Below are 21,504 nucleotides of genomic sequence, written 5' to 3' on the forward strand. Positions count from 1 at the left end.
TTTTTATATGTTAATGACATTAATTAGGTGGCGTTTACAAAGCGAAAATCTGAAACCATTCAGCTGCACTGAATTATCATTTCATCATAATTTGCGATTTATACATTTCACATCCAGAAAAGAGGTGTATTTTGTACATACGTTCATTCGCTGAGTCACACGTATGCACATTTGAGATATGATCGTAAGATCAAATGTAGGATGGTTTCTACTCAACATTTTATAAACGAGGCCCACAGGTCTGAGTTCAAAATTCAGTTTTCAAGTTGTAATTTGTTCTGCAAGGAATTGAACGCTTTTGACGATTTGGAACTTGTAACAATTGTAATTTTGACATGGCGTGAACGCACCTTTTTTACTCACGTCCATTTGTGTGAAAAAGAACAAGACATTCAAGACATTCCACAGAGAGAATGTCATATAGGTATGGAACAACATGAGACGAGTCAATGGTGACAGATATTCATTTTTAAGTCAACTATCCAATGAAGAAATGCTGGAATATGAGCAGCACAGAAGCAGAGGCGCTCTATCCAGCCATAGGATGAAGTGTCTAGGGACGTAATGACTCAGCAGAAAATCAAACAAAGAACGCCAAGTGCTCATGTTCCAGAAACACCAGACTGCAGTAAGGAATGATGGCGCTCCGAGCGGATCGGGTTCTGTTTATTGGCTGGTGAAAGTGTAGTCCTCAGGGAGAACCGTCTTTTTTTGGCCAGTGACCTCACATCTGCATCCGCCTCCTCGTCCAGCAGCAGCGCTTTTTAGTGTTTACTTGGAACACAAGACTGTAGGCAAAAGAAACTCTTAAAGGGATAGTTCACCCAAAAATATGAATATCTTTTTTTCAGTGGAAAAAGCTTTTCCAAACAGAATGTGGGTAGTGACCAGTTGCTTTATGGTGTACTCTTGTCCTTTTTGGAGTTTGCCAGTCACATTTCACTTTCACTATATGGAACTGAGCAGCATGAACATTCTCATGAACTTCTTGTTTTTTTGTGTACTGTATGTGTTCATGTTTGGAACATCATGACGGTGTGTAAATAACGTAGATTTTTGTGTGAGATATCCGTTTAAAATGCCAGAACTTGGCACATTCTGGTATTTTTATGGTAGGTTGACTGTTTTGAAGTGACCGCCCATCCCCACCCTTCCTATTTAACAGAGACGCCATTCACAAACATCTTTCCAGAAGCAATCCTCTCATTCTCGGATTGGTGTTCAGCCCTTGTGATGAAGGCAAGGCTTGCTGTAACCTGATGGAGTGTTAGCTGCAGAGGCTAAAAATAGCAGAGCTGTTCAGTGAGTCAAAACTCTGCAGCAGAGACTGACTCAGACAGACTCACACTGGTGCATTGACACACTGGACAGAGAAAGCACGAGAGACTCAAAGAGTGCTATGAGACGACCATGTGGCATATTGCAGTTAAATACTAATGCACTGAGATCACTGGGAGGCGTAGAATTAAACAGGGACAACCTATATTTTCCCTGTGGATTAGGGATTGTGGTAATCTCTGCATTTGTTTAAGATTATACAGATTGATTTATTCCTGTGGTCTACATTGAGGCCCAGTCCACAGAGTGTGTATGTGTGATATTATGGAGGCCTTTATATCTCACATTTAAAGAGGTCATGAACTGCATTTTTTATTATTATTTTATAATGTTTTTTGAGGTGTACTTATAATGTTAGTATGATTTTTACATGAAAAATTATCATAGTTCAGAAATGAAAGGCATTTTTACTACCCTGATTTTAGCCTCTGATTTGAATGCTCTGTTGAAATGGACGTGTCTGCTGTGATTGGCTAACATCTTGCATATGAAATAAGTATTACATGTGGAACTCTATTGTTGTTGTTTTTTACCACATTTTTACTATTACAGCTGTCGGTGAGTGGCAAATGCTTAAGAGTCAATGATTGGATCATTATTGCAGTGATTTTTATGTTTCTAGCAAGTTATGTTTGGCAACAGTTCTTCTAACCTTAATTGATGGAATATGTAGCTTTTCATTTCTTAAACAACCATGTAGGAAGACACATCATGGCCATATTCCAGGATGACAATGGCAAGATTCATCCGGCTAAAATTGTGGAAGAATGGTTAGGAGTGAGCATGAAGAATCATTTTCACACATGAATTGGCACCTCTGAGTCCAGACCTTAAATTCATGAAAGTCTTTGGGATGTGCTGGAGGAGACTTTACAGAGTGCTGGACTCTTGCATTGTCAATACAAGATCCTGACCAAAAAATGATGCACCTCTTGATAGAAATAACATCACAGCATTTATTTTCATCAAGAGATGCATTAATTTTTGGTCAAGTATTGACAATGCAAGAGTCCAGCACTCTGCTAGAAACAAAAATCACTGCAATAATGATCCAATCATAGACTCTTAAAGGAACATACCGACTTTTTGGGACTTTAGCTTATTCACCGTATCCCCCAGAGTTAGATAAGTCCATACATCCCCTTCTCATCTCCGTGCGTGCCATAACTCAGTCTGACGCACCCACCGCTAGCCTAGCTTAGCACAAAGACTGGAGGTAAATGGCTCCAGCTAGCCTACTGCTCAATAAGTGACAAAATAACACCAACATTTTCCTATTTACATGTTGTGATGTGTATAGTTATATCGTGTATTAAGACCGACGGAAAATGAAATGTTGAAATTAAATCATGGAACTTTGCTGCCGTACCATGAGTGCAGCGGCGCAACGATATTACGCAGAATTGGACATTTAAGCTCAATTTGTATAGCTTTATTTGATGTTAAAGCTTATTTGAATGACCTGTATATAGTCTATTTATATTCACATAAATCATTATATCTAAATCATTCAAAATGATTATCATTATAAATAAGCATTGTTAAAAAACAGACGTTTTAGTCTTTAAAAACCGTTTGCTCTGTAGTGACCTTTAATTTTGAGTAGAAACCAGGAGAGTGACTGTTGCATCAGAGGTGTGTCACTTTGCTCACAGCTGATTGGTCCAGTTTCAGTTTGAGACCTCTTATCCAGAACATAACCTGGAGCAGGTTAGCCGCGGAGTGTAAGTTACTATATGGAGATGAACACTGCTAAATGCCAAACCACTTTAAATGGTACCTAAAACCCAGGATTGGCACAAACTAAGCTTAAACATATCTGGCTAGCCAGCTAAACCGGCTGCATGGTATAGGCCACAGGACTCAAAATACATCGCTTTCTGTATATAATTTAATCACAATTTAATAGCAGATGATTTTCATGCTAAGAGAATGTGAAGTTGATGGTTTAGTCACTGGCTTGATTCTGACCCATAAACAGTGACAATGAACGTTAGACTGTACATGAATCACATCAGAAATCACTGATCACAGATCAGGCATTAGAGGCAACACGGATTCTTACATGTGACATTGCTGTTGGGTACATATCTTACAGTAAAAGAAATGGCAAAGCCTGCACTGAAATTACGACTGATTTACTAAAGAATCCACAGTGAAATGTACCGAACAAACAAATCATGTCCTACTGAAACATTTGCATAGATAAAAAGAAATAAGTGCTTTCTTAGGATAAGGATCCTTTGAAAGATAAAGTTATTTTTATTGCAGTGATCCTGTATCGCTCTTCTCTCCTCGTCATCTCACTAATGTGCCAGTGGGCGGGGCAAAGATGTGATGATGTAGACATTGATCTGATTTTGCAGAGGCGGTCTTTAGTTGCACTATTACATCATAATGTGACAAAATTCCAAACGAGTCGTTTTCTGAGCTTGGATTCAGTAAAAGTTGTTTTGAGTAACAAAGAAGTTTTGAAAAATAGACAGACAGACAGACAGATAGACAACATTGATGGAATTGTCTTCAAGAGAAGAAAGACTTAAAGGAACTGTATGTAAGAAATGTTTTTCAATTAATCATAAAATGGCCCTGATATGCCACTAGACATTAAGAAATCATGTTAATTTCAAATACTTATATCACTGACAACGGTTGTCCGGCCAAGATATTGTCATTTTAAAAGTGAAGTTGCAGCCCTCAACTGATGTTGATGTTGACATGTTGTGTTTTGGCCTGAAGCGCCACCCTCCAACTATCTACCAATCACGACGTCAGTAGTGTTTCTGCATTCGGGTTGCCAGCTCTGCTCTAGTTACCACAGCTGCAGCTACAAACTTTTTGGATAAACAATGTCTAACTTTACGAAACCTAAACGGCCTCGTTATGAATCAGAAAAACCTTGTGACAGTGTCCGAAATAAAACAAGGATTTGTATAAGAGATGCCTTTGAAAGATGGAGACGGCTGAAAACGGAGAATAATTTGAGGATTGATGCCAACTTTGTTAATTTTCTCTTGGACAGGTAAGGTTCATATGTTTGGCTAACTTGTACTTAATGTAAATGGACATTTCAAATATTCATGACAGTCGAACAAAGTTATGCATGTTCGTGCAAAGTAACGTTAGGTTAGCGCAGATGGAGGAGGTGGGTCATTGAATTGAAAAGGTAACGTTAAGGAATTGTTTGGTAAATAAAAACGGCGAGTCGTCATTGCTAACATTAGTAATGCATTATCAGAGCCCGTTTCTCTGTCATTATGCTGGGACGCTGAGGAAAACAACATTAGCACGCCTATTATGGCACTGTGAAAACGTATTTGAGACAGTAGCCTAACGTTACCTCGGTAAAAATGATTCCTCATTCGTTCTTCGCATATATAGTGGACAAAACATGCTGCAAGTTGACCTGTATGACCATTGCTAATGTTATTTAGCTTTGCTGTAATTTTACTATAGTATTTTTTCATGTGGGAATGTACTGTCACATACGAGCGTTCATATTTACGATTATATTTGGCTAATCGCCATTAGTAGCCTACATTTTTGCGATTCATAACTACTTCACAAAATATCGCTCTTGAAGCATAAAAATAATTAACAGAAAGAGAAAAAAAAACTCGTCACTTGCCATTGAAAGCTCCGTGTAGCAGCCTACGTTCCTGCTGGATCCTGCAGCCTATCTGGCAACCTCGAGTCAGGGGGAGGGGGAGAGGGGATACACCGCTTTACAGTCATTTGAAAGTGATTGCAGTACCAGTTTTGGCCACAGTCCTACATACAGCTCCTTTAAATACTTAACTGGAAAGTGTTCAACATCTTTCTTCTAAGAAATATTACCGTTAAGAATTTATCAACACAAATAATGCAGTACTAATACTGTCCAATAGATGGCATAAGAAGCACAGACATAGCCTAGAAGCATCTTGGTCTTTTGCAAGGTGTTGCTATCTTTACAGTAGCATCCATTCCTTTAAAAAAAGACTTTGAACATTACAAAACCAGTTACTTACCAGTTTGGAGATGGTTTTAGTAGGCTATCAGGGCACTTGCAGCAGGGCTTGGCACCCAGACATATTCTCTGGAAGGCTGTGGCTATATTTCATCAATGGAGGATGATGGTTGTCCAGTCTTAGCACCCTCCAAAACTGAGTCTGTCAGAAAGCTATAGGGTCTTAGTTTTCAAGTGATTACAAATTACTGCAAACAAAAGGGGAATGAACAATCAAGTAAACAAAACCGCAAAATAAATCTCAAAACATTTTCTCAACTCAGAACACATCAAACAATTCATAATTCATACAATGACTCTTACAACAACTTTCAATGAAGCAAACTCAATATACTGAGCACAGTCTCACTAATGGCTTTTACTCAGATTTACTCCAGTTTGATCTACAGAAGCAGACCAATAACGAGTTTAACTAGAACAATGGTTTAATATTTTGCCAAATTGTTCAGTTTTATGTACACTAAAAGATTTCACATGCAGTGATGTCATAGCTCCACCCATCTTTTCTCGTGGATATGAAGCACATCAAAATGTAAATGTGTTAGTTAGATCATCATGATCACAAATTATATTGCATATTTTTTTACATACTGTTTGTGTTTAAAGTTTAACATATAGCTAATATCATTACTTTAAGATTCATTATTAACTAAGCTGTAAAAATGTGGCATATTTATCTATGAGATATTTCTAGAGATGAAAAAGCAGAAAGAGAAGCATGACAAACTCCACCACATGAGTTGTAAGGAGTTGTGGGAAATATGGAGTCAAAAAGCATGTACGAATGTATACTTCAGAAATGCACTTGTAACAGAGTACAGTACCATGCAGGTTCCTGTACATCAATCCCTCATCTTTATTCAAAAATTAAATATTGTTTATAAAATGTTCTCCCTGTATATAGTGGATGATCCCTTCATCTTCAATTAAAGAAATTAACACAGATGTTTGTTTTGATACAACATTTAACTGTTATTTTACAGCAGCAGAAAGAAAATGCCTTGAGCAAACATTTCTTACCCTTTAGAATAGCAATGAATATTTTACAGCAGAAAAAAACAAGACAGCAGATTTGTAAAGCTGGAAAACATTGTTTGACAACAAGTATTCATAGCACTAAAAAGTTATTTTCATATTCTTATTCATATTTGAGTGTAAATGCATTTTATCTGACATGTGAGATGATCATTGGTGCTGCATTTTCACCTTCTTTATTACAAGGGCTGAAGTATGGGTAGAGTTTCTCAGTGAAAGACTGACCAGTGATTGAATAAATATGAGAGCTGGACTCCACATCATAAAAGGAGACCAGACCCTCCTCATAATCCACAAACACACCCACGACCTGAGGCTTCCCTCTCAGAGACCGAGAGACAGGAGAAGATTCATTAGCCTCATACTGGTTATCATTCCTCAGAAATACAGTCCAGTATCCAGTCTCAGGAGCTGCTGTGATCATTCCCTTCCTGTTAATGGATTCTCTGGCCACTCCTAAATCCCACTTAGTCTTTCCCTTTACCTGAACCTCAAAATAAAATCTCCCTGAGCTGAATCCCTCTTTTGCCAGGACACAGGGACAAGTGTCAAACCTCTTGAGGTTGTCTGGGAGTTTAAGCTTAATTTCTCCAAATGCCACTTGTTTTCCATCATCAGACAGGACGAGATTTGGATGAGCTGTATCAGGATCCAGAGTCACATCCACTGAGAGAGAGATAAAGATATGAATCACAACTTCACAATACGACAAATGTATAATCTAAAAGAATGTATTGAGTAGACTTTGGTGTATGATTATAAACTCTCATTGTGCGACAATGAAATCAAACAAACACAAGATTGTACCTGCATATCTCTGCATCTTCTTCAGCTCTGTGGAGACTAATGACAATAAAAGACTATGAGAGATCTTTAATACAATTTGTATGTTCAGATTATGTTCTCTGATGGATGTTTGTCTCTACTGGGTTTCCTTATTGCTAAATAATGACTGACACTAATGAATTTACATTTTGTGGTGAGATCGTAGTGCATTCTGTAGATTCTCTAAGTAACTGAGAGGAGAAACAGCGTGTGAGGTGCCTTAGCAGAAATCCTCCAAACTAGCAAAACACTTAGCAAAATGTTATCTTTTAATCTTATCTAAAAGTATTTTACATAAAGCAACACAAATGTGAAGGCATGTACACACAAGGGGAAGCTGTCTTCTTCAGAGTAAAGCCCTTAATGTGATAGAACTGATAATGGAATTTAAGACATTGTGGATTATGTAAGTTTACATTGTATGTTTGATTAATGATTCTTTCATATGCGTGTGCCCTTTTCCCACTTTAAGATAATTACTGTCAAAACAAAGACATTCTCTTACTAGTTTTCCTGAGTTTCTCATCTAGAGTCTCCTGCAGCTGAATCAAAGTTTTCCTCAGAGCGTCCACACTCACATGTGTGTCATTACTGATCTCAGTCCAGCTGCTGGTGTGTGCAGGTCTGCTCAGGGACGGGTAAATCTACAGCAGGAGAGAGCAGAAATCCCTCAGCATGGGGAGTGTTGTGCTGTGACGTGAGCAGACAGAAGGACCTACACTGACCTGTAGGAGGAGCAGGTGATCCTCAGTGTGTGAGAGCTGCTCCAGCTCAGTGTCTCTCCTCTTCAGCTCAGTGATCTCCTGCTCCAGCTCTTTAATGAGCTCTTCAGTCTGCTTCTCTGCTGCTTTCTGCTTCTGCTCCATCATCTCCAGAAGCTCAGACTGACATCTCTCAATGGAGCCGATCAGATCAGTGAAGAGATCAATACTCTCTGCTTTCTCTTTCTCTGACGTTTCCTGATAAATCAATTAATACATTCATAGAATATTTGACTTCTTTAAAGGGTTAGTTCACCCAAAAATGAAAATTCTGTCATTAATTACTCACCCTCATGTCGTTCGACACCCGTAAGACCTCCGTTCATATTCGGAACACAAATGAAGATATTTTTGTTGAAAGCTGATGGCTGAGAAAGGCTTCAGATAGGCCTCCATTGGCATTCAGTACATTAACACTTCCAAGACCCATAAAAGGCACTTAAAATGTCGTTACAAAGTCCATCTCACCACAGTGGCTCTACAATAATTTTACGATGCAACGACAATAGTTTTTGTGCGCAAAAAAAAATCAAAATAACACCTTTATCCAACTTGTTCTTGTCTTCCGTGTGTGCCTCCACGACGCATGCGCGAGAATATGACGTAGCGGAATCGGGAATCCATGAAATGCACACTCTAACCCCATTTTGAGAACTACGCCGAGACCTAAAGCACGATCAATGTAGAACAGCTTAGATACACGCGTCTTCCTCAGCTTGTAAACAAATCGCTTCTGGGTCATGTGTCTGAACACCGGATCTGCGTCATATTCTCGCGCATGCGTCGTGGAGGCACACACGGAAGACAAGAACAAGCTGGATAAAGGTGTTATTTTGTTTTGTTTTTTGCGCACAAAAACTATTGTCGTCGCATCGTAAAATTATTGTAGAGTCACTGTGGTGAGATGGACTTTGTAACAACGTTTTAAGTGCCTTTTTATGGGTCTTGGAAGTGTTAATGTACTGAATGCCAATGGAGGACTATCTGAAGCCTTTCTCAGCCATCAGCTTTCAACTAAAATATCTTCATTTGTGTTCCGAAGATGAACGGAGGTCTTACGGGTGTCGAACGACATGAGGGTGAGTAATTAATGACAGAATTTTCATTTTTGGGTGAACTAACCCTTTAAATATATTTTACACACACACAAAAAAAAAAATGCAATCTTTGATATTTCAATTGTTTCTCATCGTCAGCTAGCCTATGAGATTAAATGGAGGTCAAATAAAAGAATTTTCTTCTCTAATATTTTTTCTTTAAAAAACTCCCAGTAATCTCACATTTATATCCTCTCGGAAAAAATCTCAAGTGTCTCAAATGTGCTCAGAATAGCCAAGATACCAAAGTCTGCAAACAGAAGTCTGAGATTTTATTATGATCTTGGCTATCCACATTCTTTCCATTTCTCAACATTCCTGTCACAGTGGTTTAAATTTTTATTTCTAAAATGTAACATTTCTCCTAAAAAAAAAAAGTATAAAACACCTTTATATTGATATAAAATATTTAATTAAAACATCGAGGTGACTCACTTTTCTGAGTTTTGCTGCGTGTTTGAGGTCTTGAATCCTCTTGATTCTGTCCTGGATCATCTGCTGCACGTCTGTCTGCATCGTCTTCAGCTGAGGCTACAGACAGAACCGAAAAAACACATACACTCAACAGATTCAACATCTAACACAAACGACTAAAACACGTGCTAGATGTGTTGTTACCTTCCTCTCTGCACTCTCCTCCTCTACAGAAACAGTGTTGTGAGTCTTGTGGTTTGTCACAGCGCAGAGGAAACACACACATGTGTGATCATCTCTACAGAACAGCTCCAGAGGTTTCTCATGTTTCTGACAGATAAAGTGCTCAAGATTCTCCACAGGATCGATCAGTTTGTGTTTCTTTAACTTTGGGACTCTCTGATGAGGCTCCAGGTGAGTTTGACAGTAAGAGCTCTGACACACCAGGCACATCTTCAGAGCTTTCATCTTTATATCATCACAGATGTCACAGAGAACCTCAGATTTACTCTCAACAGACATTCCTTTAAAGAGGAGCACAACCTCTCTGAGTGCTGTGTTGATCTTGAGATCGGGTCTTCTTCTGAAAATGTCTTTACATAATGGACATGTGTAGGTCTGACTGCTGTCCCAGCTCTGGTTCAGGCAGCTCTTACAGAAGTTGTGTCCACATGGAGTGCTGACTGGATCAGTGAACACATCCAGACAGATCGAGCACTGGAGCTCCTCTGCTAGAGGACCACTGGAGGAGGACAGAGCTGAAGACGAAGATGGAAAAACACCATTTATAATCTACATTTAGAATTTACACAGAAAAATTATTAAGGCCAAAACTCATCAACTATTATGCAAGCAATTAGTAGGCTATTATATGCTAGAATACAAATAAATAAAGCCTAGATCAGTGTCATTTGACCTGAGTTCTTTCTTTTAGTTACTGACTTGTTAGAGGTCTATCCAGACTCCTCCTGGCCTCGCTTTGTTTTGTTGATTCTGCCATTGCTCTTTTCTCCTCTTTAAGCCTATGTAGGACAAAATCACCACACATAACACAAATCAGCACACAGTTTTATCCCACACAACATATGTAATATAAAGTTTAACTTTTTTTAATGTAATCAAAATGTTCAACTTCAGATTTCACTTCTGTTTCTTAGTCTGAAGTTCATACTTCCTGGTTCTTAAGTCTTGACAACACACAACACTTTTCTTTAAAAGCAATCAAATAACATACTCTCAATACAATTCTGATATCATTTCAATGAAGCAAACTGCAGGGGAAAAAATCTGAATTTAACTAGTTACATACTTGACTAATGCATAAATCCTGGATTTACCATATTCCAGTTACTGAAGCAGACCATTAAAAATCCATTCAGTAAAATCTTATGTAGGTCATTACTATTACTTACTTACTGTGGTTTTTAGAGTATCTGAATAAAGTGTTTGTTGTTTAAGAGAAAAATAGTTCAGTTTTCAGACTGCTTGTCGATCAGTTTGGTTTCACTTTCACTTAAGCTCTCACTCACCTGCAGTGATGTCATAGCCCCTCCCATATTTTCTCTACATAACGAATTTACTTCCGCATATGTCAGATTTTATTGTAGAATACATCTTCCATATGAAAGATAAAAGTCCTCTAATTCAATAAAAACTTTATTTGGTGGGCAAATATCCATATTGGGATTCCCACACATTCCAATTAAATAATCAAACAAATTCTAAGCATGTAAATGGCTTTTTAAATGGCAGACCTTTTTTTCTATGCACCACGACAATATGAGAAAAACTTTCATTGAACTGTAATCAGTGAAAGGCTTGCTCTAATAAACTTTAAACGGGGTACAATTAGGTGACTACATTATACTCACCCTTCAACCATCGAACATTAAAAAGCATTCACAAATTACTTTCAACAGACCATAAATTACCCCAAAAGCCCGATTCTTTCCACAGCAGGCCATACCATAATCAAAAATGTTCATTAACGTTGGCAATGAGTGATAATATTTCAAAGTGCTTTACCTGCTTTATAAACGGTCCAGTAAACACTGCAAATTATTAATGGCATATCCAAAAGTAAATCAGAAGGGCAGACCACAAACGAGTATGTCTAGTGTTGTCAAAATGAAAGAGTTAATGCGTGTGATTATTATTTTTCAGTTTAACATCCGTTAATGGAGATCATCCGCATTTCAGCATCCGTTTTTTGTGTCATCCTTGGGCTAGTTACATTATACGATCACGCTCTTATTCATGAAAATGCTTTTAAATAAATTTTCTAGTGCTTGGCAATCGATTAATCGCGATTAATCACATCGATAATAAAAGCTTGTGTTTACATTATATATGCGTGTACTGTGTATAACTATTATCTATATATACACACACATACACACCCCTTACTATATATATTTAAGAAATATTTGCATGAATATACTGTATATAATAAATATCATTCTTAAATATATACTGTGCATGCATGTGTATTATATATACACATCATAATTTAACACAGTACACACACACACACACACACACACAGATCTCCTGATCATATTTTTTTTCCCAGGCACATTTTACCAATTAAATTCCAAGCCACATAAATCTTAATAACTACTTTTAATTTGGTATTTAATTATTTATAAGTGATAATTGTTCATGAAGGATGGAAATAAAAAAACACCTTATGCAGGTGTGCAGAATTATTAGGCACATTTTCTTTTACAGATAAAATTAGCCCAAAAAGAGTTTTAAATTATTTAATGCCCATGAGAAGGATATAATACATTAGTGCAATACTAGAAATTGCAGTTAAGGCATGACCATTGGACAGTGAAATGCTCATTGGGTCAGCCAAAAAACAGGTGATGAAGAAAAGACACGTTAACTGCCATTACTCCCGGAGAGTGCGGTCAAATTAGATCGTGGTTATAGATATATCGATAGTAGATGCCTCATTCTACTGATCCGTGCAGTCGCTAATGAGGCATTTACGTATACATCTATGACCACGATCAACTTTGACCTCACTCTCCGGAAGTTATGGCGGAGCTCAGAGACGATCGTGTTCCTCTGTTAAGAGGTAAAATAATAGCATAAATACTGCTCGGTTTCTCGCAGAAACTGATCGCTTCGCTAGATAAGACCCTTATTCAACGTCTGGTATCGTTTAAAGCCCCTTTGAAGCTGCACTGAAACTGTCATTTGCACCTTGAACCGTTTGGGTCCCACTGAAGTCCATTATATGGAGAAAAACCCTGGACTGTTTTCATCCAAAACCTTAATTTCTTTTCGACTGCAGAAAGAAAGACATGGACATCTTGGATGACATGGGGGTGAGTAAATTATCAGCAAAAGTTTATTTAAAAGTGAACTAAACCTTTAAGGTGAAGAATTAAGCGTGAAACCATCAGGAACCCTTTAGTCTCCAGTGCCACCATTTTCCAGAACTGCAACCTACCTGGAGTCTCCAGAAGTTGTCAGAATCCGGATAAGGATCATTTGTAGCGAAACATCGAAACCTTATCATTTGAAATGATTTGTCTTTTTTTGAGTGGAAGTTCCTCAAAACGGAAATGCACCCCATAATTCAAAACGCAGTAGGACAGGAAAAAGGTGGATACATTTTTTTTTTTTTTAAGTATAAGATACTATTGGATTTCTGGCCAGCTGATAATGGTCATTCGTCCTATTTGACCAGCGCAGCATTTTCAAATACCTGAACATATATAAATCTACAAGTGTATTTATAGTGTGTGTATATAGACTATACATATATAGAAATGGAATGGACAATTGCAGTTTAGTACACTCTCTTCATATTAACATGCTGTGTTTTGGTTTTTACCTTCTGCTCTGATTGTCTATTCTCCTATGAGACTGAAAACTATAGTAAATCCAGTGTCAAAGAAAGTGTTATAATGTAGATTCAGACAAGATGAGCTTCCCTAACCTGTATGAACTCAGGCTAGTAGGCAACTATTTAGTGACACCTGGTGGGATAATCTTCAACATGTCAACAGATTAAGTCATTATTATTGCTCAAACCAATCATTTTATGTAACTTAACTCACTGGTTGCTTAATCTAAAATAGTTACACAACCTTGCATCGAAATCTTTCCCTCTGGCCTCCAAAAACTAACCTCAGCAATGCTCGATAAAGTTATAAAGTTAACAATGACATAACACAAACATCTTGCGCAAGCAGCATTGAGACAAAACAACCAGCAGTTATATCAATGAGTGAAATATTTATTTAAAAACGGAAAAATAAAACAAACCACACACAGTTTTAGTATATATCATACAAAGATATTCTCCAAAATGTTATTGAGCGGTCTTGTTTTTTTTTCATTAACAAAAGTGAGAGGCAGTTTAGAGGCTGGCTGAGCTGGTAAGACTAGACAACCGAATCTAAAATGGTGGAATAAACCATTACTGGAGGTGATGATGACACTCCAAAAAACGGAAATTAAATACCCAGTGTCGCAACTTAACATAACAGCCGAAGCAGTGCAACGAGTGAAACAATATGAGGGTATTAAGACATAACAACATAAGGGATATACAGTATATATCATATCTCAGTCACACAGCATCCACCCACACACACACACATTATATTAGTATTAAAGAGCACTCACACATACACTCTCAACACATGTTCATACGGAGTCTACAGGACCCTAATGCAATCATGTTTTGTAGTTACTGACTGGTAGTTTGTGGAGAAGTTGAGGTAACCATGGTTTGTAGATGACTACAAGACTGCATGTCCCTGTGTCCGGCTGAGTGGAGGTTCAGCCGAGCCCTGGTAAGAGCTGTGCTGCTGGCAGACAGTGGTGGTCAACAAGGCCATGTGGTCTACATTGCTTTTACGGAGATGGACAGGCCTCTTGAACCAAATACATTTTACTTCACATTTTTCATGCATCTCCATTTAGGTCCTATGAAAACCTTTTCAGAGCCCTAAAGGGACACGGTGATAGGAAAAATATATTTTAAAAACAATGTTCCCTCAAGAAACTTTGCACTCCTCTAAAAAAAAAAATCTATCCCGGATAACACATATATACGGGCCTCGTCTGGGCCAACTATGGCACAACTCTGGCAGCAGCAAAGGTCACATGGGCCACATCTGGGCTACACACAGCAAGCCGCAACACACACTAAAACCGGGCCTGTGTGAGTGGCCCAGATGTGGCCTTTGTGACCTTTGCTGCAGCCAGAACTGAGCCATATGTGCCATATTTGTCCCAGATTTGCCCGGATATGCATGCTTTTGCCAGCCACACTCGGTCATCGTTGTCATTCCATGAGGTATGAGGGCCAGAAGCATGTGGGCCACAACTGGGCCAGATGTCATTTGCTATCGGAGTTACGTTTGCTCATAAAACCTTTACTTTTCTGGAGAAACTTCAAATTTTTGCGTTCCCAGAGAAACGTTGCAAAAAACTGTTGTGATGGAAATAACATTTCAAAGATTTTGCAGGTGAATGCAAAGTTTCTAAGGGGAACACGATACTTTACGAATAATTACGAGTAAATACAACGTTTTCTGTGGGAACGCAACTCGATTGCGAAAGAACATTGAAATGTTATTTTTCCTCCCGTCTCATACTTTTTCCATCACTATGTTCTCTAAGGGCTCTGCATCATTTCTTCTTTCTTTTAGATATCCACCAAGTTGGAAAAGGGGAGCTCAAAAAAACCAAACGAAACACACCACACTTGAACACAGGGATGGGTACATCTGTTTTCACACCACACTGTTCTCTACTGATTTCGAGATCTCAGTTCGCACTACCAAACTACAACTTTAAAACACTGTCCTAATGCTACTCTAGATCACGATTTTAAAGGTCTTTTTGAGGGAATGTGATCCTTGACCCTTTTTCCCTTTTGGAAGGCACGGATGTCTCTCCTCGCCTCGGTGTGAAGGGGTGCGTGTATGTGGAGCTAGAAGAAGACAACAGGAATTAACAGATACTGTCGTATTAACAGCGTGTAAACCGTAAGGACCGTTTTATGGACCGTTACTAATACAATATGGTGCATTATCTATCTGTGCTCGGGAAACCTAAATAGAGCTAATAAAACGAAAACGATGCGCTCTAGAGTGACGTGAGGTCTCACAAAAACAGTCAGTTCATAGTCAGTCATGGACTTTGAAATTGGTGAAACACATCAGGACACAAGTTTTGTCGAAATATCATACGTTAGATGAGCTATTTAGCGGTTTGTCCCTAAAAGTGAGCTTGGTGAAACGGTACAAAGCCTGTGGATTAAATCTATTTGGGGTTTCTTATAAAAATCAATGCCTCGGGAACATAATCAAAAGATTAAAAATACTACACACAGAAAAAGCAAGTCTGTTGAGTTTGCTAGTGTTTTCAGGTGTTAGTCCACAGTGGTCATCATCTACTACGTCCAATGCTCTCGTCTTAGCTCGGAGACCACTGCTAAGGGGACTAGGGATGGGCGGACAAGGACGAGGGCAATCCTACACGACATTAAGGAATGCTTTTGAGAGTTGGAAGTCACACAGCTGCTGTTTGTAAAAGTCGAGTCCGGAAGGGTCACAGCACAGTGCCATTTTTTGCAAAATGGGGTGACTCACCCTTGTGCAATGCATCATGGGATGTTTCACGGGGAGACGGGATTGTTCTAAATGGTCGAGGGATGGGGCAAGATTCTCCATTCCGTATGAGGAGGAAGAGGAAATGAAATACTCAGACAGTTCAGCGAGCCTGCACTTCTCTCTCTGTCCACTAGGTGGTGCCATCCACTTCCTGCCTTCCTCTCCCTCCCCCTTCGTCGCACACTATCATCACACTCCTCACGTCTCCTGACTCCACGGGCCGGGGAGGGAGCAGGTTAGAAAAAAAAAGCACCTTTTATTTGGCTTAAAATGTACAATGAAAGAAATCAAAAGAGTTAAAAAGTACAATAAAAAGGGAGACGGGAAAGATAGCGTGTATATAAAGATGTCGAGAGTCCCGTCTGTAGGGCTGCTGCACAGACACACGATCAGTCTCAACCCGTTCCTGTGGACAAACACAAAAGAAAAGAGCGAATTACGCACGAGCAAACAAACCACACCCTTTGCGCCACCAATTAGCTTGCTACTCCATCCTCAGCCCTAAAAAGCAGTTTTGGCTGATGGTCAGACAACATTGTTAACATGTATTCTTTAATACAATGAGCCCATTGTTTGTACCTTAAATTGTTTATTAATACATTGTTAGCTAACGGTGTGATTTGTACATGTACTTTTCTGAAATCCATAACTTGGACACGGTCTCCTCTGATAATAAATCACTTTAAATTGTAATGTAGAAGCATGCATTTTCTGTACAGCTGCTTTGAAATTATATGTATTGTGCAAAGCGCTATACAAATAAATGTGAATTGAATTGTGTTGTCCATGTTTCTGGTGTTATTGGGGGTCTTACCTTCATCCTCCCCTCCCCATCCCTCCGCGACACCAGCGAGCTTATAATGCTTCTTCCGCAGTTCTCCAAGTCGCTCCCTCTCTTTCTGCAGCCGGGTCTCCAGCTCCAACACCAGCACCTGAGACACAATAAATGGTCAGATTTGTTCACATACTTGCACCAAGACATGGACAGCAGGTTTACACTCGCTCACCTGTGCGTCCATCTCTTGCCTCTTGATCTGAGTGAGTGTCATCGCGGAAAAGTCCATAGTTTCTGAAACAAAGAGAGAATTCAGCATTAAATACCTATCAAATTTTATAAGCTTTCAGGCTATTGAGGATTGTTCGCCAGTGTGTTTGGCAAACAAGAACAAGCATCAATAGGATTCTCTTTAAAACGAGAATATGAATGTCTCTCAATTTTAAGAAGAAAATCATGATTTCACTAGGCTGTTACGTGAATTAAAGGCTGGTGTAAAGGCTAGGTGTCCACCGAAATTACCCAGAACAATTTGTCCCAGGAACTTTTCCCCCCAGACCTGTTGGTGTCTGCGTTTCCATCTCAGTCTAAAGTACCGTGAAGATTAGGCAAATTAGTCCGGTGATGTAGGAATGCGCACGACTTTCCAGTTCCCCCTGAATTTCGTCCTCCGCATATAAGTTTAATAAAACCTAAACCTTTTCGTCGGCCTATCTGTCGTTTTTTTTTTTTTTACTTCATTGTTGATTTGAATAGCAAACAACTCTTCCTGCATGCATCGCAACAGACTTTTAAAAAAGGTGGTTGAAGTAAAATGCTGCGTTGAGTCAACCAATCAAAATGCTGCGTGAACTCAACCAATTAGCATGTTCAGCGTCCAAAAGTTTCCCACCCCTGAAAGTTCCTGAACTTTGAAAAAGTACCACCTCGCGTACAGAGACTTTCTAAAGGGTGGACATTTTTACCCGGGACTTCATTTAGACCCTGGTCCCTGTTGTCAAAACACACTAAGTATCACCCCAAAGTCCCTAGATCCTGGGGAAAGTTTCCGCGGTGGAAATGCGGTTGATATAGCATAGTATCGCAATATTTAGCGTGAGGATATTGTATCTACACAGACGTAGAGTATCTATCTTTTCAGGGCCTGAATTTCGGCTCACGATTGTGAATATTGTGCATAATTTTACCACATGCTCTTCAAATTCTTAATGTTATTTCCCACATTATAAGTGCTATCTTACTTTCAGACTTTAATTTCACAAACCAATGTGAATAAATCAGTGCTACTGCATCCATCTCCATTCCAATATTCCAATATTAGCAAGGAGTGTCTAGTTTTCATGTTAGACTTACATTTTGAATGTCCAACAAAACAATAATAACAAATGCAATGCGTTGCAGAGGTCCTACAGTTTTAGTAAATGTATTGGGTCATCCATGTAGTAAAATTTGCAAACTGTACATTTAGTAGTATTCTGGACATAATGACCAATGAATCCGACATTTTTAATGAATGAAGGACACACACTGGCCCTCATTTATCAATCTTGCGTAGAAACGGGCGTATATATTGGCGTAAGATTATGCTTACACTCCTCTCACCGCCTGATTTATGAAACTGTGCGCACCTCTGAAATCCAGGCGTACGCAAAACCTGCCCTTGATAAATGCCGCGGCTGAAAACGATCGTCATTAGAATAACACGCCCCTATATATTCAAGTCTCCGCCTCCCCCACGCCCTCATTTTACGCCATGGACATACGGAAGACGGCAAAGAAGCGAAACTTCTCTGACGTGGAGATCGAGACCATCACCAGGGAAGTGGAAAAAAAACTAAATTGTTTTGGGAGTTTAAAGAGTGGGATTAAAGGCGCCCACAAAAAGGTGTACGGTGGAAATCCAGTTTAAATAGCTGTTTGGATGAGAAATTACCTATCACAATTCATTATTTTACAGCAGGTGTTTTGAAATAATTAGCATTTAATTTCGTATCACGTCACGTGTATTGGGGTTTACAATAGTGATGATGATGTGATGTGGAGTACCATTCATTAACATTAATAATTGCATGACAATTTGTACGATTCTTATTATTATTATAATTTGTATTATTAATGACACTTATTGTTATTTAGAAGAAGAATTTCGTTATTATTATAATTTATTTTATTATTATTTAAAAGAAGAAGAATGTCATTTTTATTATTTTGTCAGTCTGAATTATTTTCAGTCCCAGTCCGTGCCCAGCTGCCGGGCCTAACCAACATCAGGTAAAGCGCACATGCTCGCAACTGGAGGAATACATATGCCTACAAATCAAATGCTTTGGTAAAGTCACACAAATTAAACATTGAAGTCCATGTTGCACAAAAAATAAACACTGAAGTTTATAATTACTATATCCCTATTCGCACGGGATTAGTAGCCTATTATCTGGGGACCTCTGGTGATTTGTAATAATTGCAGAGAATGTCTGTGATCTTAATCCCGTGCGAATCGGCCATGTCTGTAATATATAATGTAAATATTCTCCCGCAAATTAGCCTACCTACCATATTTCGGTCCTGTGATAACATAGTCCCGTGCGAATCGGCATCTCTGTGATTTGGCCGGGATTAGGCGGATCGTATATAATTTTTGCAAGGTTTTTGTGTCCTGTGGGCATTTCTATCTTTATCTTTCATGAAGAATGGATAGGCTGTATATAATGCGCACCATTATGACTTCCCATGCGGCCGCGCAGATTATAGCCTACTTTCACTTTAGAATGATCACCAATTTGGCAGTAAATTGCTTGAATGGTGTGTTTAATAGCCTATTATTCTTAATGAAAAACACAAAAACAGAACAGTACAATGACAACTCGCTTAAATGGGCACTTTTACATTTAGCTTTGAAACTGAATCTTCCGTTGTAGCCTATAGCTATTGTTATAGGCTATTGCTCAGTTACGTTTTTAATTGCGTCTGTTCTCTAACTGAACGAAATTATTTTTATTACTATAAAACAATCAAAATGATATCGATACGACTGTTTATAATTTCATACAGCTATATAACGAAAAAACATTTTCAAGTCTTTACATCATATCCGGGAGATAAGTCAGTAAATTCTAGTAAAATCACAGCTTATCCCGTGCGAATGCGCCACGCAAAATTCAGATGTGGGAGAGTCATTTCTAAATCACACGAGGTCCCCAGATAATACTTATCCCGTGCGAATAGGGCTTTATTTGTTGTTGTTGTTTTTTGTGTTTTTTTACAGTGGGTCATAATATAGCATATCTTTGTCAGTGCGTTTTGTGGTGTTAGGAATTGTTTTTCTGCGCATTTTCGCACTAACTCAAAACGTGCGTACACCACCTCCTGAGCTGGCGTAGGATTTGAGCGTGCCGTACGCCAACGTCCATATTGATAAATCTCAAAGTCACCGTGGTTTTGGGTGTACGCCAGGTGTACGCTGGAAATTTGGTGTACGCACTTTTGATAAATGAGGGCCAATGTCACCGACTCCATGTGACTGGTCAAAGTTGTTTAAATGCCTCTGCCTCCAGAGAAGAGCATCCGCACATGAGCTTGTATGGAGAAAAGCCTGACTGTGTGTGGACTTGCTCATTCCTGTATCTCTGGAGGGCACTATAAACCAGTTTCCATGGCTATAGTTAAATATGAAATGGGGCAGTGTAACTATGGAGGTCAATGAGAAGCAAAATGAGGCTGCTACCACTGTTACTACTAACATTTGGCCCTTATGTAATGAACAATGGAAAAAAAACATGGAGGTAATGTTGCAAGCAAGATTCAAACCTGAATTGCCCACATGAGCATCACACAATATTCAAGCCACTTAACCACAAGAAGATGTGCTGTACATGCCTAGCAAGACCTTACCTGTATCCTCAATCTGAGACTTGCCGGACTTTGTTGATCCCACGACCCCTGCGGTGGCCTGGGTGACCCCTTTGGAGGCCTGCTGGAGGCGGGAAAGGTTTGTACTGCCCTTGTCTGCTTTTACCTGGAAAAATAAAATACATTATGCATCATTACGTTGCTTTAAAGTTAATTCAAGTGCAAATGTTGCTGGTGATTTGTAGGCGCTGTACCTTAGACGCTGCAACTAGCTGAGCCGTGCTGGCAGCGATCTCATGCGAACACACCATCAGCTCCTCAAACTTGCCCTTGCCTTGCACCACCTGATCAGCAGCATCACTGCCAGAAGAAAAAACTAAACTTTACTGGAGGCTGCACAATAGTGACGATTCATATATCAGTCCGTGTATGATTCGGGGATCACAGAATCAAGTCATTAAAATGCCACGGAATTTAGGCACATTTTGGGTTAAGAAATCAAAATAGGGCTGTACACTTAACAAATGTAATCGTTTTCAGTGCTGTTGTATTATAAAATGTACTTCTCGAAGAAATAACAATAATCAATTTACAAGAACATTTTTAAAGGAACATCATACAATCAAGAGATCTCGGTTTTAATTTATACAGAAAATCTGTTTATTTGACAAAAATGCTAAATGTTTTGTTGTTAATGAATTGTATTTTCATTTGATCAGAAGTTTCATGAATTAATTTTATTACCTCAGTTTTGATG

General features: G+C 38.9%; 2 protein-coding genes across 8 annotated transcripts in view; both read right to left on the reverse strand.

Moving 5' to 3' along the window:
- Window positions 1-5,757: 5,757 nt before the first annotated feature.
- LOC307130810 (E3 ubiquitin-protein ligase TRIM39-like) lies at window positions 5,758-11,015 on the reverse strand. Of its 3 annotated transcripts, none has more exons than XM_079824015.1 (8): window positions 10,892-11,015; window positions 10,422-10,501; window positions 9,684-10,237; window positions 9,501-9,596; window positions 7,933-8,166; window positions 7,713-7,851; window positions 7,190-7,225; window positions 5,758-7,048 (listed from the first exon to the last, which is right to left on the reverse strand). In XM_079824015.1, the coding sequence occupies exons 2-8, from the start codon at window positions 10,477-10,479 to the stop codon at window positions 6,513-6,515; spliced, it is 1,653 nt and encodes a 550-aa protein (XP_079680141.1). In that variant the 5' UTR covers window positions 10,480-10,501; window positions 10,892-11,015; the 3' UTR covers window positions 5,758-6,512. The 3 variants fall into 3 exon arrangements, with proteins under 3 accessions (XP_079680141.1, XP_079680140.1, XP_079680142.1); XM_079824014.1 differs by having other exon boundaries at window positions 6,149-7,048; window positions 10,896-11,012; XM_079824016.1 differs by having other exon boundaries at window positions 6,303-7,048; window positions 7,190-7,216; window positions 10,896-11,012.
- Window positions 11,016-13,713: 2,698 nt separating this feature from the next.
- Window positions 13,714-21,504, reverse strand: part of hip1 (huntingtin interacting protein 1) — a 64,466-nt gene continuing 56,675 nt past the window's right edge. For 3 of the 5 annotated variants that reach the window (XM_079823114.1, XM_079823115.1, XM_079823116.1), the window contains exons 27-31: window positions 21,002-21,107; window positions 20,790-20,913; window positions 17,131-17,192; window positions 16,938-17,055; window positions 13,714-16,529 (exon numbers count right to left, since the gene is read on the reverse strand). In XM_079823114.1, coding sequence (XP_079679240.1) covers window positions 16,519-16,529; window positions 16,938-17,055; window positions 17,131-17,192; window positions 20,790-20,913; window positions 21,002-21,107 — 421 coding nt within the window. In that variant the 3' untranslated portion in view covers window positions 13,714-16,518. Of the gene's footprint in view, window positions 16,530-16,937; window positions 17,056-17,130; window positions 17,193-20,789; window positions 20,914-21,001; window positions 21,108-21,504 lie in introns of those variants that run through there. The other 2 variants (XR_013817023.1, XM_079823117.1) reach the window with 2 other exon arrangements.

Source organism: Gobio gobio, assembly GCF_949357685.1.
Source record: "Gobio gobio genome assembly, chromosome: 8".
Lineage (NCBI taxonomy): Eukaryota > Metazoa > Chordata > Actinopteri > Cypriniformes > Gobionidae > Gobio > Gobio gobio.